This window comes from Canis lupus, chromosome X (assembly GCF_048164855.1).
Source record: "Canis lupus baileyi chromosome X, mCanLup2.hap1, whole genome shotgun sequence".
In the NCBI taxonomy this organism is placed as follows: Eukaryota; Metazoa; Chordata; class Mammalia; order Carnivora; family Canidae; genus Canis; species Canis lupus.
The window spans coordinates 105,088,066-105,114,811 of record NC_132876.1 but is presented as its reverse complement, the minus strand read 5'-3'; the positions used below and the strand labels follow the sequence as shown (position 1 = coordinate 105,114,811).

At 40.1% G+C, this 26,746-nt stretch overlaps 1 protein-coding gene across 3 annotated transcripts in view; it reads left to right on the top strand.

Moving 5' to 3' along the window:
- The window catches only part of PDK3 (pyruvate dehydrogenase kinase 3), a 74,288-nt gene that overhangs the window by 23,343 nt on the left and 24,199 nt on the right, over positions 1-26,746 (top strand). For all 3 annotated transcript variants that reach the window (XM_072816325.1, XM_072816327.1, XM_072816328.1), the window contains exons 3-6: positions 2,274-2,345; positions 5,904-6,088; positions 7,585-7,674; positions 20,889-20,966. In XM_072816325.1, the coding sequence (XP_072672426.1) occupies positions 2,274-2,345; positions 5,904-6,088; positions 7,585-7,674; positions 20,889-20,966 (425 nt within the window). The remainder of the gene's footprint in view (positions 1-2,273; positions 2,346-5,903; positions 6,089-7,584; positions 7,675-20,888; positions 20,967-26,746) is intronic.

The following is a 26,746-nucleotide window of genomic DNA, read 5'->3' as shown; positions in this document are numbered from 1 at the left end:
CTCATGTGTCTTCTGTAGCCATTCCAAACACCTGCATGTCACTTTAAAAAAAAATTAAATTTTAAGCTAATTTCCTAGATAGCAGAAAGGTTTGCAAAGCTAGCAGCAAGAATTCCCAAATCCTTCACCCAGAGTCACTAATTCTTAACATCCAACAGCATTTGTTCTGCTGTTCTCCTTCATATGCACACTCTCTCTCTGGATGTGTGTGTGTGTGTGTGTGTGTGTACGTACATGTGTGTACGTGTACTTTTAGGGTATATCATGTGTGGTACACACATACCTGATACACATTTTTTTTCCTAAACCATTTGGGTTAATGGTAGACATCATGCCCTTCTACCCCTAAAGACTTCAATATATATCTCCTTAGAACAACTCTTAGAAAACCACAGTATGATTATCAAATTTGGGAGTTTAACATTGGTCCAGTAATATTTTCTAATGTGGGAGACCTTGTTCTCATTTCATTAATTGCCCTAATAGTGCTCATTTATTTATTTATTTATTTATTTAAAATATTTATTTATTTTTATTTATTTATGATAGACATAGAGAGGCAGAGACACAGGAGGAGGGAGAAGCAGGCTCCATGTTGGGAGCCTGATGTGGGACTCGATCCCGGGACTCCAGGATCACACCCTGGGCCAAAGGCAGGCGCTAAACCACTGAGCCACCCAGGGATCCCCTCTTTTAAAAAAAAAAAAAACAATCCCCACCCCAATGTGGGAATCCAGTTTAGGATCACACACTGTGCTTAGCTGTCATTTCCTTTTCCTCTCAGAAGTGACTCTTACTCATCACAAGCCATGAAGCCCACCTCAGCTGGAGTGTGTTCTCCGGGTTCTCCTGACTTTCAGGCCAGGAAGATCAGCAGCATCTTTGGCTCCTCTCACCCATGACTTTGCTCTTTAGTTGAACTACCTCCTTTGGAAGGAATGGGTGACCTCCTTAGAACGCTGCTGGCGTGCGATGGGGTAGAGGGCCTTGTTGCCTATGGCTGACTTTGCCCTCTGACTTGGCCCTCTCTGAGTGGTTTGACCTGATGATTTCAACAGTGCCTGATCCATAGCCTGATTTGCCTAGAGGCTTTTAGAAAGTATATCCAGAGTTGAACATACTTTAGTATCACGCATCGTTATAAAGTTCAAGTGAGGCTGATTACTAAAACATTATTCCTGTTTATGTATTTATATGCTTCGCAGTCAATTTTTTTGTTACTGGAGTACCCTCATCCTCCCTCCAAAGCTGGATAGCAGGATTAGTGGTAATTAATTGTTAGAAATAATTATATTAAGGGATCATTCTTTCCGGGCATGTTCAGATCCAAAGCAGAGATGACACACCTCTGAGTAATTGGTATCTCTGAATCCTCTCCAGATCTAGCAGGGTCTGTCTGGATCTAGCTGCTACAGTAACGTGCCTCTCTGCATCCCATTTTTCTGTGTTCTCTAGATATTTATTTTGGACACATTATTTCCCATACTGGCCCTGATTGAGATATGCAGCTATTTTTAATTCAGAAGCTGTTTCTGAGGACCTAAGAGGCATTCCTTCTCCTCATTGCAGTGATGATGGGATTAGTTTAACTCTGAGAAGGAACGTTTATTTCTAGTTTCTAAGTGCTTGGCGTGCACCTGAATATCACACATGTGTTTCTTACAATTTATATGCACTTCTTGGCTAATCAGACTGTAGATTTGGTGTATCAGTTAGAATATGTTTGTGAGTAGCAGAAAATCCAATTAAATAATAAATTGGCTCGTGTAGCCATAGGATGAGCTTTGGTGTGGGTTCAATTTAGAGATTCACGAGGTTATCATGGCCCTGTGTTCCATGGTGTCGGCTTTATTTTCAGGCTGGATTTCTTCCTGGTCACAGAATAGCTGCAACATTTCCAGGGTTCACTGTAAAAAAAAAGGGGGAGCAAGTTCATTTCTCTCCCAAAGACCCCCCCCACCAAGTCTTCTCTCTTATTTTACTGGGGCAGTGCCCCCATTGCTGAGCCAGTTCCTTTGTTCAGGGGAATGCAATGCAATGACAGGCTGAGGCCTAGACTGTTGGACTAGCTAGTAGTCGGTGACAAGAAAAATACCATTACCCAGAGAAAAATCAGGCCACCCAGGAGCTTTGCCTGGCATCAGCTTCCCCTGCAGCACTTGGGGGAGGGGATAGGGTAGATACCTGAGTGAGAATTTAGGGTACTCTTAGGAAGGGGGAAAGGAGGAATGGATGTTGGGCAGGCAATTAACACAGTAACTCATCTTTTTTAGGTATATGCAGAGCTTTCTTGAACTTCTAGAATATGAAAATAAGAGCCCTGAGGATCCACAGGTCTTGGATAAGTAAGTATGGTATCAAATTTACTTGAAAGTAAAAACATCCAGGTTAAAAAATGTTTTGGTAGATGGAACTCATGTCATTATGAACCAAGAAGTATAATTTGGATTAAAGCATTAGCTTTGTTCATGGGTAACAACTCAACATCGCATTTTTGAATAATTTGAGTTAATTTAACATACCACAGAAGGAATAATGACTCTTGAAATGACGTTTCTTGATCTAGTTCTTAATATTTTTGCTCATGGCGTACTGGGGCAGCCACTCACTATAAATATTGCAGTAAATGTTCCACCTAGTGGTAGTTTTAAGAATGCAGTGGCCTCTGTATAGACATGAATTTATCTACAGTCCTTTACCATTTTTTCAGTTAAAAAAATAATTTCAGTGCAGCCTAACAGTTGAGCTCAGAAAACCTGTAATGCTTTCATTTTGGAGTGGCATAAAAGAGTGCACTTTTAATATAATTCTCTTGCTGCTGCTATGCACAAAGACCACTAACTTCTCATGCTGATGGAAAATGTTTCTGTTTTTTTTTCATCTTCATTTAACTGGAAAACACTAACCCTAGCTCCCAGTGTGCTCTTTTACTCCCAAGAGAAATTCAGTATCCCCTTCTTATTACTTTCCCCCTGTTTCATTTACACACGAGTGAATGCACATGGCAGGTCTGCTGTGCTGTAGAATTTTTTTCTACATAGAAGCCTGGTCCACAAAGTTATGGCACCAAATCCCTTACACATAGGTGTCCCATAAAAAGAACTAAGAAACATTGTGTTATACAAGCAACCTTAGCTGGAGGCATTCAACGCAGCCCTTGTAGTTCACAGATAAGGAAACTGAGGTCAGAAAAGAGAAATGACTTGTCTAAAGTTGTGACATTTAGTTAGTAGTAGAACTGGATCTGTAAATCATTATTCCATGTCCTTAGTGCATTGTTCCTTCCAATGTACCACACTGCCAGAACTGCTGGTGTGAGCCTTGGGTAGCTAGCTCCAATTTAGTTGCAGATTAAAATATAAGGGGGAAGAATCCTGACCTGTTTTATACTTTGCTAGGTGTTTTGTTAATGGATTTGTCATTTGTGGAAGGGGGGCATCGCATTAGATCCCCAGATGCAGCGTTCTTCTTGCTATAGGCCATTGGTCTCATTTAATGTATTGAAATTAAAGGAATCGAATCCAGAAGCTTTGTTTTCTCAAATGCTGTTAGCTAGTAACAGTTTGTTTTGCTGACATCCTAAAAATTAGGACTGACTTCTCTAGTTTCAAATTTAGGGTATAGATTTGTGGAAGTAAATAATATTAAATTGCTGCCATATGTTTCCCAGAATCCTATCTCAGTTTCTGGAACAGGTTATTGGTCAGATGTAATTTATGGACATGAGCCCATTTTGGAAACTGCCAAGTACTGGATCCATTGTGTGTGAAATCATAGTGATAATCGCTTTCCCTCAGTGAGTTTTGATGACTTGCCCAGGTGTACACAGCTAGTTGGGATAGTTGGGGTTTCAGAAGCCCATTGCCCCTGGTGAAGGAAGGAAGGGAAGGTGAGCTGGTTGCTTTACTCAGAGTAGTAGGCTTTTCCAGCCCAGGAGGTGTCATGCAGGAATCCTGGGTAGGGAGATCATTTAAGTGAAGTGAAAGCAGCTTAGAGAACAGGCTTGTTTCTCATAATGATAACGTTTAGAAAACCCCAGAAGACCAGGAAAGCGTTCTGAGAATTGAGCTCTTGAGGCAAGTCTTCTCCTTTCTGATAAGTTGAGGTGCTTCTCTACTATAATGCCATCTTTCATTTTGGCGATATTGAATTTATAAATACGTTAGAAGGAACATGCTGTAGAGGACAAATTGTCCATTATCAAATTTCTTGTGAATAATTATGACCTTCCAGTTTCAGTGTTGATGGATTCATCTCTGCTGTCTTTGTGTGTGTGTATTTGTTACAGGAGTATTTCATCACTGAGAAATGTAAGACTATTTAGATAAGTGAAAAGAAAGTCACTCCAGATTTCCATTACCAGGGAACAAACACCATTAACATTTTCCTTCCATTCCATACTTTTCCCTAGGCATCCATATTTTCATATGTACACAATATGTTTTACAGAAATAATTGTGGACATTATAGATCTCTATACCATTATTAATGGTTTCAAAATGGTCCATCTACAGGTAAGTCATGTGATTTGACCTCCTGTCAGTGAGTTGTAGAATGGTTTGTATTTTTCTTGCTACTCTAAGCAGGGCTCTTAAGAACAGCTCTTAAATACAGCCTTGTCCTGTTATTTTCCTAGGATCAATTCCTGGGAGTGGAATGACTCTCTTTGGTCTTTTGATCTATGTTGCTAAATTGCCCCCGAAATGCATCAGTATGCTCCCACACTCTAGATAACACTGGTTATTCTTTGCCAGTGTGGTAAGTGGAGAATAGTACTGCATTGTTTTGCTTTTCTCTTATTATTTTGAAGGGGCAGTTATTGATACTTGCATTGCCTCTGTGGTGAGTTCCCCAATGATACCAGATCCCTTGCCTGGTTTTCTGTTTAGGTTGCTTATCTTTTCCTTTACTGAGGCTAGGAGCACCTGCAAATGTACTTTTCCCAGTTTTCACTTTATTTTTTGACTTTATAACGTATATCCCTACAGAATTGTTGAAATTCTGTATAGTCCTATTGTTTGTTCATGGTTTCTACCTGTGGTATTAAGCTTAGAACAGCCGCCTTTACCCCAAGGCATACTATATTATATACTAATTCACCTAATTTATGTTTTTCTATGATTTCATTCTTTTATGTTTAAATCTTTTAATTAAGTTTTTGGCTTAAGGCTTGAAATTGGGATGTGACTTAAATTGGTAGCCAGCTGTCCCAACTAATTTGATGGTTTCCCTACTGATTTGGAATGTCACTTTATCAATATGCTAAATTTTTATGCACACATATTTGCTTGCCCTCGGGCCTTGTTCTAAGCTTTTTATTTGGTTCCATTGACTTGTCTTTCTATTCTCAGTTACCATTCTTAGTTTATTTGCCCTCTGTATCTTTATAGTAATATACCATAATGCTTGACTGGGTTTGTCTTAATTGTCTTTGTTCCATCTACATTTCACACTATATTTTACTGCTATGAGAAATTCATTTCAAAATTTTACTCTTAAAGAGTTTCACATTATTTATTCATGGAAGCTGTTGCTTTGAGACTTTATAATAAATCCATGGAAATTTGGGAGGATTGTCCTGATGTTGTCAGAAGAAATATTAGTGTGTTCTGCAGTTACTCAGCAAACATTTCTAGAACCTGTATTATATGTGATCCCTTTTCCATACAGTTAGTGGATTCCCAAGAAGATATTTGAACATTTTTCTCTTTACTTGAACCTTTTACTTTTTGTGTCTGTGAAAGAAGAATTTTGGTAGAAAGTTTCAAGCAAAAGCCCGTAATGATAATATCTCTACTTATAAAAATACCAGCACATAAATAGTGTGGAGACAGAGCTGGGAAATTTATGCATCAGCACATGAGATATAAAGACTGACCGCTTTTTGTTTCCCTCCCACACAGCTTTCTCCAAGTTCTGATTAAAGTCAGAAATAGACACAATGATGTGGTTCCTACAATGGCACAAGGAGTGATTGAATACAAGGAGAAATTTGGGTTTGATCCGTTCATTAGCAGTAACATCCAGTATTTTCTGGATCGGTTCTATACCAACCGCATCTCTTTCCGCATGCTTATTAACCAGCACAGTAAGTTGGGTTTTTGGTCCACTTTCGAAAGAGCGGCCAAAGTGATTTCTCCCAAACGTTTTCCTGTTGCTTCACTTAGAATTTACTGATCTGAAGCTTGGCCTGTAGAAATTTTGTTTCTAGTTTAGTTTTTCCTAAGTAAATCCTATCTATGAAAAAGCTATTTGTTAGTATTCTTTGTCAATGGAAATCCTTGGAACTTTGATGCTCTTATTAGAGGCAGGGGCTCTGCTTGCCTTTTAAGTCTCTGCCGTTATGTTCCTGGTGACAGTGTGTTTTACTCTTTATCCAGGATTTTACATGTTTTCCTTTTTGGTTTTAAAAACATCAATACAGGGAATATTGAACTGGCATTTTGACAATCTGAACAATTGGTCTTTAATTTCACAGTGATCACTGAAATCAAATTAAGCAAATTGACAAACCATAATCTCATATGGAGAGTTTTAGTCCACTCACCAGGATGATAACCAGAGCATCTCTACTAATTTGATTCATTTGGATTAGTGAATATTACACAATTATTACATGTGGATTGGTTCCAAATGTGTAACTTTTAAAAATAGAAGTGTACAACAGTTTATAGGAAATTTAAATGAAAAAAGAACCTAATTACTATTAAGTTGAGCTACTTACATAACTACAATTTCTTTTTGACCTAAATGTGTCTGTTTTCATATATATGTACATGTTTTTAGATGATTGAGCTGGTACGTGTCTGTTTTTCTTCCAGTCAGTCATTTGGAACTTTATGTATTGGCCTAAGGCCCTTATTTGTCATTTTTTATAATTTAAAACCTCCCCTATTTTATTTAAGCATTCTCCTTTTGTGGAATCTAAGCTATCCCCAATTTTTGTTTGATTTGGAAATAAGTATACCTATTAACATTTGGATTCAGATTACTTTTTTCTTTGGGGATCCTTTTGGCTTTTATTCGGAAATAATATTTTGTAAATCTTGTGCACTGTGGAAGTATTTGAATGTACTTTTAAAGATACTTGAACAGAAAAAGTACTTGAACAAATATTATTTGTGTATACTACATTGAAAAATACTCCCCGTGATGGAGGCATTTGAAATGTTCACAGTGAAGACACTTCGCAAGCCTGCACTAACAGTACAGACTGCATTTTCTAAATAAGTAGTGAATGTTGGATTCAGTGTCTGGAGTAGTACCGAAAAGGTGAGTAAACTTGGCGAAGGATGAAAATAACTTTTTCATCCAAGTCACACTGGGTCAGGGAGAAAAGGGTTGGACACCCGGCACGTGTCACTGCTTTCAGACCTGCTCACTGCAACCAGCAGATCTTAGAATGTGTCCTTCCTCCCCTGCTGTCCAGTAGAGCTGATCACCCATCATTGTATGTGTTCTATAGCTTTAAGTCACTGTGGATGCTACAATGAGTCTTATAAATAAGACAATCCTTTGAGAAGTTGTAAGGCTACATTGCCTGCTTTGTTTGTAATCTCTCCCTTCCCTTTTGTGTTTGTTTAGCACTTCTGTTTGGTGGTGACACTAACCCTGCTCATCCTAAACACATAGGAAGTATTGATCCTACCTGCAATGTGGCTGATGTAGTGAAAGGTAAGGAGACCATTATGATGTCAGTGATCGTAGTTTGAATAGAACTGTGGTTTAATTGAGGCACCTTGGCCATAGGGTTATGGTGCTAAGTTGTTTGCTGATTCATCAGGCCACTCTGAGCCCAAGCTACCTGTGCCAAATATGAGATGTTCTTTCTGGGCAGTTCAGGAAAAGATGCATAACGAGCAGTGTTTGAAGTGGGAGTTTCTACCTCATCGACTAGTTTTGTCTTAAACACTGAATGGTTGTTAGCTTAAAGAAGATTCTAAGTTTTGATTGCTACTGTTATTTGAAACTTCCAGAAAATGTAAATCTGTGTTATAAAGTTTGACCAAATTCACATGTCTATAAAATTCCAGCATCTCTCTGATGTGCACCCCGGGTTTGGGAGTCTGGGTGGCCTGTGAGCTTCACAGATTCACAGACCATTGGGCTGGATAGACACTGTTCTAGTAGCCTTAGGGTAGAACAGAGCCCCATAGCTGTAAGTCCCTAGTACCCAGGCACATGGAATTTGAACAGCAGTTTCCTCATTGTTCATTTCAGGTAAGTGTCACCTCCAGAAAGCCTTCCTGGTTGGAAGTGATCCACCAGGTGCCTGACCTTTTCAGTTTTGTTTTTTTTTTTCAGTGACACGGTTACTCTGTGCAACTTCAGATCCCCAAACTACCCCTTCCCAAGATTGGATCTCTTGCTGTGGCCCTCCTCTCTCTCCTCTAAACACATCGCAAAGTTTTCATGATTGCAACTCTCCTGGTTTTCATCAAAGACCTTAGTTCCTTTTCTGAACCATGTAGCTCAGTAGGAAGCAGACGAGGGCGTTGTCTTTTTGGTAAAGCTCTCAAGCCCACCTCAAGCAGAGTGACCTTTGCTATTTGAGCTTAGAGGGCCAAGGAGTGTGGCCCAGTAGGTGTAGCCTCCCCAGTGGGAGACCAGACCTATAGCAGCCATAGGTAAGGAAAACCTGTGCTGTTTGTTTACTCTGGGCATCGCTAAACTAAGGGAAGAGGACTCAGGCATGGTGGCCTTAGCTCACCCAACGATCATTGAGCTGTTATAGCCTCAGTTTAGTTAGGATACATTTACTCATATTATTTCAATTATAAGGTTAATAGGCCCAGCCTCAGCTCCCTAAGAATCCTGTAGGTTGCTGGCTTACAAGGTAACCTTGTGGTTGATCATGACCTCAGCAGGCCCCAGATTGGAAGGGGAGCAGAATCAGTCTTGTCCTAGCACTTGTTCACCAGACCCTGGCCCAATATCTCTTATGAATCAGAAAGCCCAGTTCAGGTAGTTAACTGAATTTAGGGGAAAAGGCACAAATTCAGAAAGCAAAAGGGCATTATTATATACTGTATATGCGCTTTTCTTCTGAACTGTAAGCAATTTGAGGTCAGCTTTTGTGTTTTACATTTGTTTTATAAGTTGTACAGAATGTAGTATATACCTTTAAGATGGTCAATAAATGTTCCTTAATTTGATACATGTTAAACCTTTTTTGATAATTTACTTTTTTAAAAACTGCTTTAGGGGATCCCTGGGTGGTGCAGCGGTTTAGCGCCTGCCTTTGGCCCAGGGCGCGATCCTGGAGACCCGGGATCGAATCTCACGTCGGGCTCCCAGTGCATGGAGCCTGCTTCTCCCTCTGCCTGTGTCTCTGCCTCTCTCTCTCTCTCTCTCTCTCTCTCTGTGACTATCATAAATAAATAAAAAAATTTAAAAAACCTGCTTTATCGAGATCTAATTCTCATACCCTACATTTCACCCATTTCAAGTGTACACATGATTCAGTGTTTTTTTTTTTAGCACAGTTGTGCATCCATCATCACCATCAACTTCACATCATCATTACCAGGGAAAGAAACTCTGTGACCACTGGCAATTGGCCCCCTGCCCCAGCCCTAGGCAACCATGGGTCTGCTTTCTCTCTATAGATTTGCTATTCTGGACACTTTACATAAGTGGAATCACATAAAATGTGGCTTTTTGTATCTGAGTTCTTTCACTTAGCAGAATGTCTTCAGGGGTCATCTGTGTGGCAATCTGTGTCAGTACTTCATTCCTCCTTACAGCTGAGTAACATTCTTTTGTATGGATATACTGCATTTTGATTATTCATCAGCTGATGGACACTTGGGTTAGCTGGGCAACCTTGAACATGTTACGTTAACTTCTTTGGGCCTCAGTTTCTTCATCTATAAAATGGTGCTTTTGCTAAGTCATCTTTATTGTAGGGTTAAATGAGTTAATATAGAGAGAGTTCCTAAAGCAGGGCTCGTACCCAGTTAGGACTGCAGGAAAGGTTATTAGCAGTAGTCCTTGGGCATCATATAAGTGCCCAAGGATTCTCATTTATGCCACTGATTATTTATAATAGATTGGTGCCTTTACTTTTATTTCTGGTATAAACTATGAAATCTTTTAAAAAGTCACTTAGGACATTTATAAGACAATTGGATATTTGACATTCAAGAAATATTGTTAATTTTTTAGGTGTGATACTGGTATTATGATCATGTTTTTCAAAGGAATCCTAGCTTCTAGGAAGGCTATTTTTGAAATATTACGCATAGTATAGAATGATATGTGGGCTTTGCTTCAAAATTACATACAACAGAAAAGACTGGGCACGTGTTGAAAACTGTCGAGGCTGGTAACGGGTATGTGAGGAGTTATACTGTGCTCTATGCCTTTGCCTATGCTTGCAGTTACTCATAACCACGTTGTAAAAACAGACTCATGTTTCTCATCTCATTGTTTCATCACATACGGTCTTTCATTCATTTTCAGAGAGATTTAAACCATGGATCAGTACAGTTAGATAAGTAACAGAGTTCTAGGCAACCGGTGGCACTCCTGTTGGGCCGAGAGATGAAGTGGACGCCAAGGTGAGTCAGGAAGTCGGGTCAGAGGAGAGGATGAAGAGGAGCCTGCTGCGCTTGACTCTTTAGGTGCAATCTTGCTGTCTGCACTGCTCTACTGGCCCTATTCTCTCCTCCCTGGTCCTGGCATGACTTGTACTTCCTTTGGGCTCTCTGACTGTCATCAATTTCTCGAGGGCCAGAATTGCCCTCACCACTTGTGCTTCGCTCTTAGGAATGGAAGTTTTGTACTGAAAACTAGCTGAAGATGATGTGCAAAGCAGTTCCATTGATCTGTGAAAGACAGAAAGTGAAAATTTATGCCTCCCGCCTACCTCACAGCCTCCTGATTTCCTGGTCCTTCGGAGTCTCAGTCTGACCACTGACCGGATCATGTGCCCCCGCCCCGGGCCTACTCACAGCTCTGACTGCTCTTTCTCTGGCCGGTTTCCACTTTACCCAGGAGCAGCACTACTGTACTGTAAATAAAGCTAAAACAATGTCCTCATGCAATCATTCCTGCCACTGTTGGCATAAGTTAGAGCCTGGATTCCTGGTGATGCTAGGTCCTATGAAAACCACCCCCTATGCTCTTCTGCTGCTCAGATTGCACTTACCCTAATACGCATGCTTGTATACACACTCCTACCCCACGCTCATGTGCAAAAGAGGAAGGGCTCATGTGCTCCGTGCTCCCCAACTGTATCTTTCAGAACAGGTTGTTCATTTTTTGACAGCCTCTTCCCTTAAGGAAATCAGCAGAAGGTTTCAGTTTCTGAAAGTGCATAAACACATCAGGCTACATTCACACAATCGACTTTTCTGCCATCCTTCATTCCCTTCACAGATCGTGCCTCCTGATACCCACAGCATGCTCAGTATGCTTGTGCACACTTTCTAGAATGTTCTTGTGCTGCTTTTACCTAGTGATGCTTACTAAGGGCCACTTACTTATCCTCAAACCATTGGTATAAGTTTTCCACCTGCTGTGACTACATAATCTGTTTAAATATTATGTAAAGTGAAGAAAGTTGAGTACAAAAAAGAGACTTAACATCCATTAAAATCCAGTGGAATACTTTGGAAAGACTTGATAAAGAAGAGTCTCTCAAAAGTGTAAGGAAGTGAAAGTAAACAGATAACTCTTAGGTTCCGGGGCAGCCCTGAGTAAAAAATCTCAGAAGGAATGTGAGCTCACAGTGTTTCACAAGTATTTTTTTTTTAGATTTTTTTAAAGATTTTATTTATTTATTTATTCATGAGAGACATACAGAGAGAGAGAGGCAGAGACAGAGGCAGAGGGAAAAGGAGGCTCCATGCAGGGAACTTGACGCAGGACTCAATCCTGGGTCTCCAGGATCAGGCCCTGGGCTGAAGGCAGCGCTAAACCACCGAGCCACTGGGGCTGCCCAAGTATTTTTAAGTTTATTACTCTTTAAAGGAATAGGGATTGGAATTCACAGATATATGTGGCATTGTTTATCTAGGAAAGATGACCTACAACCCTAAACCGATCCATAGTGAAGGAAGAGGCTATGGCCTTGTCTGAAAATGTTGGCAGAGGCGTCATTGTAGATTCAAGCGTGCATTTAAAGTTAGCATTTACAAAAAAAAAAAAAAGTTAGCATTTACAGTAATAGTCATACTTCGGGGCTGCCTACTTTATTCAGCATTTTTTAAAATAAAGATTTTTAATTTATTCATGAAATAGAGAGAGGCAGAGGGAGAAGCAGGCTCCATGCAGGGAGCCTGACGTGGGACTTGATCCCGGGTCTCCAGGATCAGGCCCTGGACTGAAGGTGGCGCTAAACCACTGAGCCACCCAGGCTGCCCTTTATCCAGCATTTTTGTCAGTCATCCAACTCCTGCTCCCCATTGGATCAGTTGAGAGGACTAATGCCATGTTATCAAAGTACTCAAAAGTGCTCATTGAAGAAAGTTTAGAAAAGGTGCAGGAAAAGAAAAGAATAAAAACACCTGTTTTCCTGGCTTAGCTGAGAATGTTGTTTTATATATTTGAGTTCCTACCACATTTACAGATGAGTACGCAACAGCAAATAGTCTGAGTACTCTTTGTGTCTACGGAATCCATAGCCTTTGTCTGTTTAACCTCCTCCAGCACTAAGGCCCATCACACTACTCGAATGGGTTTTCCAGCCAGGTGTGGACAGTCTTTATCCCTCAGTGTGGTATTGGCCTTAAATCAGGTCCCTTTCATACCATGGCAGATGGGCTGGGCACCCTCACAGGAAGCCAGGAGGTCTCTTCTCCCTGTAAACCAAAGCGCATTTCAACAGCTCTCGGTTTCACTCCCTCTGGGCAATTCCCTGAGTGTCAGAACACCCAACAGAGGCTCTTTCTGGCTCAAGGTAAGACTGAGAGAATGAACAAGGCAGAGAGCACTAGTGGTCAAAAGGCCTGCAGGTTCTTCTGTGCCTTCTGGCCAAAAGGCACCAGAGTCTCTACCCCCAGATGCCCCAGGAGCAATGATCAGAAGGTCTCAGGGGCTCACACCATATAGTTACCCCCATACTCCCACGTGCTGTCAGAGAGGAAGGAATGCGTGTCAGGATCTTTGGACTCAGTGAAGTCTTACTGCTCCCTTCCTCTTTGTTGAGTAGTTGGTACGTTTTCATGGGCTTTTTATCTTCCTCAAGTCCTACTAGATTTCTCAGTTACTTTACTTGGTGTATCTCTATCTCAGATATTTTTTTCCTTTCATTTTGGTTTTGGAAGCTTGATGTGGAAGGAGTAGGGGTTCCGGGTTTCAGTGACAGCTCTCCTGTTGATTTTCTTGGCTGCGAAGGTCCTGCACGAGTTAAGCACAGTCACACATCCAGCCCACATGCCCTGTGTGTACGCACGTGTGTCTACGTACACACACGTGTGTTTCACAGCCTTACGGAGCCTTAATGAACCAGCGATGATGCCATACTTAGATCTCTTCAGACTACAGAACACTTTGACATAGAAGGGTAGGGACAGTGTTTTTATTTTTGACCAGACAGTTGTATAAATGTGTAAAAGTGGGGTGCATCTTGTATAACACTAATTAAATGCGCAGAACACTGAAGCTTGCCTCCTCACTGCTTACTTAGCACATTAATATCTACCTTTACACATCTGCAAATTATAGACTCATAGTAGTGAATGCTAGAATTAGTGTTGTAAAGCTGTTCCTATTATCCTCTGGGAGGTACCTTCCATTGTGACCCTTTTCTCTCCTTTCTTTGTGAGAAACCGGGAAATAAAATGGAAAATCCCGTGGTAAGATCATTTTAAAGGTACAAACTTAAATACTTGGTACAGAAGTCAGTTCTCACAGTGATGTTAGCTTGCCTATGTTGTTCCTACATGCTGTTATTGCTTAGCATAATAGCATACAAATGGTATCCTGAGAGCATGTCATTATGCTGGTTCAGAAATAATGTCTTGTATTCTCATTTAGGGCTCTTCAGGTTGCAAGGTACAGAGGTCCACTCATGTTAGCACAAGAAACAGATGTATTAAAAGAATCTAGTAGGTCCCATGGTAATCCAAGGACAGCAATCACATCACAGTTGGAGCTATAGACATTGGAGCTGGGATACAGAAAACAAGGTTGTTTTCTATGTATCTTTACAACTGGGGTTGCCAAGTCATGGCCACTCCATCTTTCTCTTGTCTGTAGGCTGCCCGACTTTAGGGCAGCTCGTTCAGGGCAATGGTGGGCACTCCAGGCCCTCTAGATCATGATAACTCTGTATCCTTTTTGTCTTCTGCCCTGAGTGTCTCGATCCTAAATTCTCAAAAAATGAATTTAGTTGGCTCAGCCCATCTTTTTTTCCCATGACCACAGGTTTCAGGATTCTGATCAACCTAAAGATTGGTTGTACTATATTAGATGTTCTGCCCCCACTTGTCTAGTTGGCTCTGGTTTGGAGAGTAGGAGAAGATCTAGTGCTAAAACAAAACTCTGGTTCCCCCTTGATGGGTTCTGGGTAGAAGGATGATAAACATACCTTACTAGAATTGCTTTGTACCTTAAAAGGATTTCTAAAGCTGCATATCTGTGATGACTTGGTAATGCCTTGTGGTCATCTGTTACCTTTTCTGGCAGTGGCTTTTTAAACTTGAGCTTGACAGTTTTTTTATATCCTGTTAGACCCAAGTTAGGGACCTTGGCACCTTCATGTTTGTTTTTTTAGCACTCACTCAAATTTATCCTTGTCTAGCCCCTTATAAGATATTTGTAAACAAATGATTGTGTGTATTCACTATAGAGGCTAATATTTGATAACAGAATTTCCTGGTGAATTTTGAATAGGAAAATCTTGTAGTAAAAAAGTCTGATAAAATAACTTCCATAATCTATTAAACATTCATGTGTGCTTTTTAAAGAAAAAAAAACCAACAACTAATTCCTGGGGAGTGCCTGGGTGGCTCAGTTTTTTTTTTGGCTCAGTTGATTGAGCATCTGACTCTTGATTTCAGCTCAGGTTGTAATTTCAGGGTCCTAGAACCAAGCCCTGCATTGGGCTCCACGCTTAGCAGGGAATCTGCTTGTGGTTCTTTTCCTCTTCCTCTGCCTCCCCTCCTACCCCTCAGTGTCTCTCTTTCTCTCTCAGATAAAGAAATAATAAATAATCTTTTAAAAAAAACCTAATTCCTGGCTAAGTTGAATCTGTTGAGCTACTTGCTGTGTGAACCTTCACCCTGCCCTTTTAAATAAAATATATTCAGGCTTATGTGTTTACAGTTTGAGTAGCCTGGGGAAGTATATATGTGCCACACCCACAGTTTTACTTTATGATCATTATTTTCCTTGAAAACAGATTTTGAAAATAACAAATAACACTATGTTCAGCGACAATTATAGTCCTTTCCTGATCCTTGCTTTTAAAGATTGGTGGTAAATACTGGCCCAAATATATTGCAGATAAAAATGATTTGATAAATTATCATATTTCAAAATTTTGGTTTCTAATTTAGAAAAGGAAGTGTTATCTGAAATCTTACTATAAGTGGAACTTGTATTTTACTCTAGAATAAAGGAAATGAATAAATAAGCCAATAGTTGAATTTTGGTTATGTTGTTTTAAAGCTTTGTCATTTTTATGTTAACTTAAACAGAAATTATTTGGAGAGTAGGAGAAGATCTAGTGCTAAAACAAAACTTGAGTGTACGTGTGCTGTCATCTACCCCAAAACCCCATGATCACTCATGTCCTGGGAGAGACAGTGACAGACCTATCCTTGGCTTTCCAGCAAGTGGGCTCCAAATCTAGCTTCTCTTCAGAATTACTTGCTAAGTTTTTTTTAAAAGATTTATTTATTCATTTTAGAGAGTGTGTGCAGGGAAAGGGAGAGAATGAATCCTTTTTTTAAAAAAAAGATTTTATTTATTTATTTCTTTATTTGAGAGAGAGAAAGCACAGAAGAAGAGGGAGAAGCAGGCTCCCCACTGAGCAGGGAGCCCTATTTGAGGCTCCATCCCAGGACCCTAGGATCATGACCTGAGGCAAAGGCAGATGCTGAACCGACTGAGCCACCCAGGCACCCGAGAGAGAGAATCTTAGCAGACTCTGCACTGAGGACAGAACCCAGGGCTCAATCTCACGACCCTGAGATCACAACTGAACGGAAACCAAGAGTCAGATGCTTAACCAACTTAACCACCCAGGTGCCCCTAAGGTCTTTAAAATATGGATTCCCAGGCCCCAGTACAGATCTACCGCATCATAATCTCCAGGGGCTCATTTTATAATCTATCCACTTTTTTAAAACTTGGTGATGAATTCTACATCCTGCCAGGTTTGGAAAACACTCTAGGCCTCAGTTCCCAGTCTGACGAAAAAGATCTGTCATCAGTATAACTGACTACATCTTGAGAACCTTCTCGGGGGCAGAAGGATTATTGCATTTAACAGTGCTCCAATGTTGGCTCTAGCCAGCCAGTGCTCTACTGACTGAGCCAGCTGAGCGCCCCCATAATGCAGTTCTTAATTACAGCATCTATATGCTATAATTAGTAGTATGGTGTAAAAATTCTTATTCACATGTGATTTTAGGTCTTTGTGTTTTAGGTTGGCTGCTGCTTTCTGGACTCTCATCTTGCATATGTTATATTTATGTAATACCTTCACTGTATAATGGTCTTATAATCCCATGCTCCTGGCCAAGCTAATGCCATGAGGAACTCGCCCATTTAGCGGAACTGGGTTCTTTTCCTTTTATAGTGAATGGAAGAATGATGTTTAAACGTCTTTAAAGATGTTATATACTCGGGGGAGTTGTTTTGTGGGGGCATGTCGGCTTTGTGTGTGATTAACAAAGCACCATTTTTAGATTTCATTATTTGTTGGCTGAAGGAAAGTGGCCTTGGAGGTTCTCGTCGGCTTTGTGCTATCGTGTCACTAGGTGGAGATGTAGCATTGTTTAGTGGTGTAGCCAAGGCAAAGAGTGGGTCCTGATTTCCTGTCTTTTTATAAAACTATTTTGCAGCTATTTGATGAGGTTTCTTCTACTTTAGGAAAAGCCTTGTAAATTTAGTATAATTCTAAATGTTCATTTTCTTTTATTAGAGTTTAAAAATCAATCCTACTTAAATGTCTGTTTTCACACTGATCAACTCTGTTTTGAAAAATATTTTTCCCCTCTTAATAACATTTCCCTTGTGCATCCCTTGTTACTTCATCTTGTCATAGTTCTTCTAATGTCTCTGTGATTCTTTGTATTGGTTTAATTCTAAAAGTCTAATAAAATAATCAGAACTTTTACTCTGGGGTCAAATATTATGTAAAATTTAAATTAGGTAACAGTATGAGGTAAATGAACCAAAATTTATAGTCTGAACATACCTGAATCTTTTATTTTAGGTTGACAGTGTCACATTTTAGTGTATTTAAATTCTATAGGGGTTACTTTCCCCCCTCTTTCTTCTGTCCTCTTGAATCTTAAACCAGTATCTGCTCTACGTACAATATTGATGGGGGGGGGATATTAAAAAAAGTACAACCCTGTCTCCAAAGAGCTGGTGTCCAGTTGAAAACATTGCAAATGCACCTGTGAAGCATTTTAATTTTTTTTAAGGTATTTATTTATTTATTTATGATAGTCACAGAGAGAGAGAGAGGCAGAGACACAGGCAGAGGGAGAAGCAGGCTCCATGCACCGGGAGCCCGATGTGGGATTCGATCCCGGGTCTCCAGGATCGCGCCCTGGGCCAAAGGCAGGCGCCAAACTGCTGCGCCATCCAGGGATCCCCTGTGAAGCATTTTAAAGTAATCTGAATATCTGATCTTTAGAAACTGTGAAGATGGAACTTAAAAAAAAAAAAAACCACCTCGCTTTGGAAAAGATTCGGCTATTCCTCAAATGTTGAGACATTGTGATACCTTACGATCAAGCAATTTTCCTCTCCTAGGTATATATCCAAGGGAAATGAAAACATGTTCACCAATAAAACTTAGACATCAGTGTTCATAGCAGCATTATTCGTAATAGCCATAAAGTGGGAACAATCCAAATGTCCCTCAACAGATGAATGGATAAACAAAATGTGTATGTGTGCAGTGTAATACTATTCAGCTGTAAGGAGGAATGAAGTACTGACATATGTTGCCATGCGGATGACCCTTGACGACATTCTGCTAAGTCAAAGAAGCCAGACCCAGAAGGCCACGTTTTGTGTGATCCACTTATATAAAGTGTCCAGAATAGCAAATCTAGAGAGAGAAAGCAGAGCCATGGTTGCCTAGGGCTGGGGCGGGTGCAGGGAACAATTACCAGTGGTCACAGAGTTTCTTTCCCTGGTAATGATGATGTGAAGTTTTTTTTTGTTTTGTTTTGTTTTTTTTTTTTTTTTTTTTATGTGAAGTTGATAGTGGTGATGGATGCACACTGTGCATCTGTGCTAAAAACCACTGAATTGTGTGCACACTTGAAATGGGTGACTTGTATGGATACAAGAATTATGTCTCAGGCTGTTTTAAAAATAAGTTATCAAAAAGTTTAACATTTATCCAAGGAAGGAATATGTATTGACCATCTAATAGGTATATACTAGGTTCTATACAAGTTACAAACCCAGTGTAAGACACAAACCCTGATCGCAGATTGCTTACAGTTCAATAGAAAAGGCACCCATGCAGTCGGTAATAATGCACTTGCTTTCTGAATGTTCCGTGTCTTTTGGAATGGAACTGCCTGATTTCTCTTCCAGCTATTTCTTTAATAGCCCTGATCTTCTTACCCTATGTCTTCTTTTCCTTGTAAAAGCAAACTGTTGCTCCTCAGACTTGGATAAATATCAGCCCCAACCTATTACCTTCAACTAACTTAAAGGATATTTTTAAGCTATGGTAGTGTCCATGAGTGTGTGGCTCATGGAAACCAGTTCATTCAGCAAATACTTACTGCTATTTCATTACAAATAATTGGCAAATCTTAAGATATTGAGCATTATTATTTTAAAAAATATATTCAAAAATTCTTTTTATTTCAGTTGAAGAACCGACATTGATATATTACTATTTTTAAAGATTTATTTATTTATTTTAGAGATGGAGCAGGAATGGGAGGGGCAGAGGGAGAGGGAGAGAGAATCTCACGCTGACTCCCAGCTGAGTGGAGCCTGATGCGAGACTTGATTTCATGACCTTGAGATCATGACCCAAGCCAAAACCAAGAGTTTGCCACTTAACCAACTGCGCCACCCAGGCACCCCAACATTGATATACTATTATTAACTAAAGTCTCTAGATTACATTAAGGCTCGCTCTTTGTGTTGTACAGTTCTCCTGGCTTTAACAAGTACATAATGACATGTATCCACCATTGCAGTATCCTATAGAGTAGTTTCACTGCCCTAAAAATGCCCCATGCTCTATCTATTCATCCCTGTCACTCTTATCTCCCCCTGAAACCCTGGAAACCACTTATCTCTCTTTTTTTAAAAAGGTTTTATTTACTTATTCATGAGAGACACAGAGAGAGAGGGGCACAGACATAGGCAGAGGGAGAAGCGGGCTTCATGCAGGGAGCCCGATGTGGGATTCGATCCCGGGTCTGCAGGATCACACCCCGGGCTGCAGGCGGCGCTAAACCGCTGCGCCACCGGGGCTGCCCACCACTGATCTCTTTACTGCCGCTACGGTTTTGCCTTTTCTAGAATGTCATAAGTTTTTAATGAAATATTTTTTTAATATTGAAGTATAGTTGATGTACAATGTTACTTTTTTTGGCATTACAACATAGTAATTCAACATAGTAATTCTATACATTACTCAGTATTCACCATAATAAATGTAGTCACCATCTGTCACCATGCAAATCATACCCACAAAGAAATATCACCTCACACCAGTCAGAATCACTAGTATCAAAATGACAAGAAATAACAAGTGTTGGTGCAGATGTGGAGAAAAGGGAACCCTTATGCACTCTTTAGGGGAGTGTATTTGGTCCAGCCACTTGGAAAACAGTATAGAAGGTCCTCAAAAAACTAAAAATAGGAGTACCATATGATCCAGTAATTCTACCTCTGGGTATTTACCCAAAGGAATCAGGAGAACAAAGACAATGATTGGAAGATACATGCACCCCTACATTTATTGCAGCATCATTTACAATGGCCATGATATGGAAGCAACCCAAGTGTCCATTGATAGATGAATGGGTAAAGAAGGAATGGTATGTATATATATTATGGATATTACTCAGCCTTAAAAAAGAACGAAGTCTTGCCATTCAAAGCAACATGGATGGTCCTAGGGGGTATTATGCTAAGTGAAATAAGTCAAACAGAGAAATACAAATAACATCTGATTTCACTTAAATAGGAAATCTTAAACAGACTCTTAAATACAGGAACAAACTGGTGGTTGTCAGAGGGGCAGGTAGAGGAGGGACGAAGTTGGTGGAGATCAAGAGATACAACCTCCCAATTATAAAATAATTAAGTCACAGAGATAAATACTACAGCATAGGGAATATAGTCAATAATATTGTTAGCTACAAATATCTTTTAGCTGCAATTTAGCCAGATTGCATTGTGTTCGAAAGTACGGTCTTGGGTTTATAGATTTTCATGGAAAATGCCTTTTAGGAATATTTAAAAGCTAAACAAATGTATGCTTAGTATAGAACTGGCCATAGTGTCATTAGTGTGGTATTTTGATATTGTAGTGGTCATTAAAACTTTAAAGGTGGAGAGATTTTGGTTTAGTCATAATGATTTTATTATAGCCAAAAAAGACTATTTTTAAAAAAGCAATAGTTAATTCTAAGTCCATCAGCTTAGTAACTGTCCTGGTTTTATTTATTTTATCTGTCTGCTTATGTCTAAAGCTAAACTTTTTTCTTTCTTTGCAGATGCCTATGAAACTGCCAAGATGCTGTGTGAGCAGTATTACCTGGTTGCTCCAGAGCTGGAAGTTGAAGAATTCAATGGTAAAAGAAAAATACTTTTGATCTTAAATACAAGGAATTTGACTAAAAATCTGATGATACCTGAACTATATTTCAGTGAGATCTTCAAATTATGCTGCTTTTTTTTACCCTTTCATATCTTTTTAAAGACTTTCTATCTCTCTAGTCACTTAGGTATATTTTTGTAAGGAGTTTTTGTACAGGAGTATGTAATCTATTTCAAAAAAATTTCAAAAATCTAGTGCAAACTCAGAATTCTTGGAACAGAAGTCATCAGAGTAGAAAGTGCACAAACAGTTCTCAAAATAACAAATGGCAAGTAGTCAATAAACATACAGAAATGTGTTTAATCAGAGAAGTACAAACAAAAGTAAAGAAATACCATTTTTGTCTTTCAAAATGACAGTGCTCTAATGTTGTAATGCTTTGAATTGGTGCCCAGAAAAATACTCTTTCAAGAACATTTACACATTTCTCATATAAATTTAAATTAGTACAGCCTTTCAAAAAATGCTAGTGATGTCCTTTCTCTTGGCCCAGTAAATTAAATGCAGTAATGGTCATATTCTTTGATCCAGTAAATTAAACCTCAGAACATTTATTACAAGAAAATAAAGATGGGGCACCTGGGTGGCCCAGTGGTTGAGCATCTGCCTGTGGCTCCGGGTGTGATGTTGGGGTCCTGGGATTGAGTCCCACATTGGGCTCCCCAGAGGGAGCCTACTTTTCCCTCTGCCTGTGTCTCTGCCTCTCTCTGTGTGTCTCTCATGAATAAATAAAAAAAGGTGTACACAGATGTATGTACAAGAATAACCATCACAGTGGCTTTCTTATACAGGAAAATTAGAAACCAACCAAAGTTCTCCACAATAGAAGATTATTTAAATAAATTGTATGTCCATAAGATAGAATACTAAGCAGCCATTCAAAATAATGCTTCAAAAGAATATGGAATGTATGGAGAAAGTTGAGTGTTTTAAACACAGGCTATAAAAGTTTGTAGTGGTACAAGTTCAATGGAAATTATTTTGAAGGATTTATAGCACCAAAATGCACACAACAGCATTCTGGATTATAGGGTTATAGCTAATTGTTATATTAGTTATATGATTCTATATTTATTTGCACATTAACGTTATTGTAAGTTACAAGAGAGACATGTTCGTTGGAAAAATACAAACAGTACAAAACAGAGTAAGAAGTGAAAGTCCCCTTACTCTCTCAGGGCTGTACAGAGCTTGTTTTTTTTATGTAAATGGAGTTGAAACTATACATATTCTATCACTGGTGCTTTTCACTTCGCCTTGAAGATCTTTGCATGTATTAATATCATTTAGAGATTATCCACAGTTGTAGATTGCCATTATTTAGTCATTTACCATCAAACAGATCCTGGGGATTTCTAATTTTCCCATATTCTCTATAATGAGCACTGAATGGTGTGTCTGTGTCTGGAGTGGGGGAGAATTTGTGAACATGTGTAAGCATTTCTGTAGGTTGGGTCCCTAGAAGTGGAATGACTGAATCTTACCTAGGGTATGGGCATTGACAATTAAAGATAAATCAAATTCCCTCTCAAAAACACACCAAAAATGTATTTTGCTTATAATGAGATCAACACGTGAAAAGATTCGAGGCTCTTGTAGGACAGTTGCCCTGACATTGCACTAGAAAGTATGCAATCAAAGCTGCTTTCAAAGTCTGTTGGGTTCTTGGGAGAAGAGCTGTGCCCATATTTTGAATCAATACACTGCCAGAACCAAATGGACTTGGCTTGAGTATTCCTGAGTAGAAGTATTCTCTCTTCTTCTTCATACGGCTGGGTGAGGCCTGACCTCAGCATGCAGACTTCTCTTTGTCAAAACACGGAACTTCAGTTCGTCCGTAGTAGCCAATTGCTCTTTTGCGTGAATGGCCGCCTGAGTCATGCTCAAGGCCAGAGCAGTGAGCCTGCTGTCGCCGATTCCCGGATGCCAGCTGTGTCACACATATCTTCTGAGTGAAGCTATCACGCTGGGCAGCGCACCTCACCAGGAGAAGAGATGAACGAGTATTTCTGGCACCGTCTCGCATGATTTTTGAAGTCCCCATCACTGAGATAAATGAATGCCGGTAGTTATAGGCAGCCTCTAGTTTCCTGTTGGCTTGGGTAGCGTGTTTATGATTTGTCTTTGTGACTTCCTGAATGTCAGAGCTCTCGGTGGGCGTGGTTAAGGGCTGTGCTTCAGCTCCAGCGAGTTCCGTGTGAGAGATGCAGGTCAGAGGTTGGTCTAGAACACCCGTAAGTAGATGTCACTTCAGAGAGAGCGGGTGTTTGCCACAGCATGTCGGCGCTCTCGGGTTTCCTGGACGGAAATCCATCAGATCCAGACGCCCATGGATTCCTTTTCAGAGCTCATGTGAACTAGCCAAGCATCTTTCATGTTGCCTCCGTTACACCACAGGTGCCTTGAACGGTAGTTAGTAGTAGCACTGCCCTCTCTGCTCTGCACTTCGGAGCACTGAGGCTGCCACTGACCCGAAAGAACATGTGTTGCTTCCTGAGAATTGTTCCATTAGTTTGACATACCATCTTTTGTTCTGCATCTCTGGGTTTTTTTTTTTTCTTTCCCATTGTAGACCCCTGAAAAAGTAGTAAATAGAATTATGGAGCACATACTCCATGGAGAACACCAGGAGTATTTACCAGTCGTCACTAGAATTCTGGGTGCTGGGAGCCAGCTGTAATAAACTTTCTGTATTATCCATTTGATAACACTTAACAGGAACATTAAAAATAACAGATGTTTGTTTATCACATCAGGTTTCAGATTTTCCCACCTTGCCACCTGTGGCAGCCCACGTTGGTTTCTCCAGAGACAAGCATCTATTTCGTCACACTGGTTCTCGTTTTAGCTTTCTGATTCTCTTGAGAAATCACTTGCCAAAACATTAAGCAAAGAAACCTCTTTTCTTATCTGTTTTGGATCTTTGTGGGGAGGCAGCATGGCTCAGAGGAAAGACCTGAGCTCTGTAGCTAGCCAGGTGTGGGGAACATGAAGAACAGCTTCCTTGTCTGTAAGGTCACCTTGTGTGGTGATAAACGGATACTGTTTCCAGGGCCTCAAATACAGCACCAGACACAAACAGGCTATTTCTAAAAGGGCGGCTACTAGAAAGAAGTCAGGGTTGACTTGGGAAGGATAAGATTTACAGTCACTGCTTGCATTTCTTCACCATTTGTAGATTAGTCATTCCTGTCAAGAGGTTTGTTTAAGCTTTGGGTTTGGTGGGCAACATGAAGACTTCAAGTCATATTCTATATACTTTGTTATAAGAGGGTTGGTTCACAGGGGCATCGGGTGGGGGCGGCTCACTTGGTTAAGCGACTGACCGTGGATTTCGGCTCAGGTCATGATCTCAGGGTTCTGGGATCAAGCCCCGCCTTGGGCTCCGGGCTCAGCAGGAATTCTTCTCCCTCTCCCTCTGCTCCTCCTACTGCCTGCTCTCTCTTGCTCTATCTCTAAAATAAATAAATAAAATCTCTTTAAAAAAAAAGAAGGTTCACAGAAAAGGGTCTGTATCTCTCCTGGGATCTTTGATTTCTAGTTTCCCCATATTGGATACTTTTGTGGGTATTTCCAGTCAGGGCTTCTCTACAATAGTTGAAAAGCCATTGCTGATAGCTCTGCTAAAGTTATTTTTTTAGTCATGACACCAGCCAGCATTTATTGACTACTTATGTTGTGGCAGGCTCTGTGTAAACACAATTTACAATTATCTCATTTAATCCTTATATTAACCCAGTGAGGTATGTACTGTGTACCACAATTATCTCATTTAATCCTTATATTAACCACAATTATCTCATTTAATCCTTATATTAACCCAGTGAGGTATGTACTGTGCCAATTTCAGATATGGAACACTGAGGCCCAGATGTTTTAAATACCTATCAATGTGTCGATTAAATGCCAGAATCAGAACTTAATCCCAGTATGACTTGGGACCACATAACACAGTGTGTGGACTGTTTCTGTCAGCCTTATCCATTGACTTTGGGACTTGATGAATCATCTCTAAGTGCCCAGCTACCTTTTCTCTTACATGCATTTCTTTTCTGCTTAACCTCTAGTTTTTCATTATTATAAGGAGAACTATCTGAAAATAAAATTCTTTGTATCCTATGCGGAGTTCTTTTGGTACCTATTAAATGTTGTTCTGGCTAATGGTATTTGGAATAATGATTCTGTAAAATAGAGACTTGATTATTTCTTGATTCTTGAGCATGAAAAACCTGGGCCATTTTTTTCCATGTACTTTTAAAAATGTACCCTTCAGTGGAAAATTCATATTGCATTTGTGTCTTAGTTTAGAAAGTTAACAAACATCTATTAAGGTTGCACAACATAAAAGCGTTTGGACCCAGGATTACCTTAAGAGTCATGGACAAAAGCACTGGACTTGGTTTTCAAAGGAAGGAGAGACACCTAACCTATAATGTTCCCAAAGAAAAGTACAAGTAATTGAACAAGCCTACAGATGACTCCTAGAGAATGTTGATTCAACTGAAAAGAAGAAAATTATCAAAGATTTGATTTGGAAAAATATTTGGACTGAAAAGGTTGCATTCAAAAGCCTGTTTATTTGGTTAATAGTGCCTTTTGGTACAAGATAGCCTGAGTGTTCAACTTGTTCCCGGGGCTCCGTTTAAATGACAATAGAGAAATGCAAAGAAAAACAGCCGAAAAACAGCCGTGAAACCAGAGGCAGTCATTGGTAGACCACTGGTCCTGCCTCCTGCCAGAGGGCAAACAGGTGGAAGTCCGCTGATTACCTGCCTGAGCAGAAGAAGCCACAAAGGAGAGGCTACAGCAAAGATGGAGCGACCCTGGGAACAGAGCCAGTAGGTGCAAAGCACTGGAAAGGGAAGCCAAAAGGTAGGGGCCAGTTGAAAGCTGGTCTAAGGCAGAGCAGAAAGGGGTGAAGGGGAGTGCTGAGCTCCAGCCATACTCTGCCTACAGTCCAGTCACAAGCATTTTCCCTGGGGCAAAAATTAAAATCAGAGAACTTTGTTCAAGAATAACTTTGGAAAGGTGGGGCTGTTCACGTACCTGTTTATAGTCCAATGTAAAGCCCTCTTCATTGACAATTTGGGGAGCCCTCTGGTCAGAAGCCAGCTCACTGTCTGCCTATCCTGAAGGCACTTGAGAAGTCTCGAGCAGGTACGCAGGGGTCCAAGTCAGCCCTCTCCTTTAGTTGAGGGCCCCAGGGGAAACAAATACCAGCTACCTCAAATGATTAATCTAGTTCCTCATTATTCAACACGAATATTACAACCAAGGTGTCAGATCTCAGGTGACAACCAGCACTTGATGAAAACCTCATTAGCATTAAACTTAGCAGCTGCACTGCTATGGCCAAAAGACCACCCCTCACCCCCATTCTAAATTCTGAGAAAAAATTATTTTGAATATAGAGTGTTGTACCAAGCCAAACCTTCAAGTGAGTCAGAGGTATAAGGATTGAGAAATATATTTCCCAAGTGTACCTTTCTGAGGTAGGCTACTTGACTGACTTGATGGTAGTGTATATAATATGTATATAAGAAATAGGGAAGAACGTACTAGAACTTCAATCAAAAACAGTTTGAAGATGATGACTCTGCAGCATGTTTGGAAGGCATTCAATTCTAATTTGGAAAATCTTAAAGAATGAAATGAATGCCGTGCGCTAGACTAGGAAGCTGAAAGATCTTAGTGATGTGCTAAGGAAAGCATGTTTTCTTGTCCAGTTACCCAAGAGGAAGTGTAGTTAGAAGC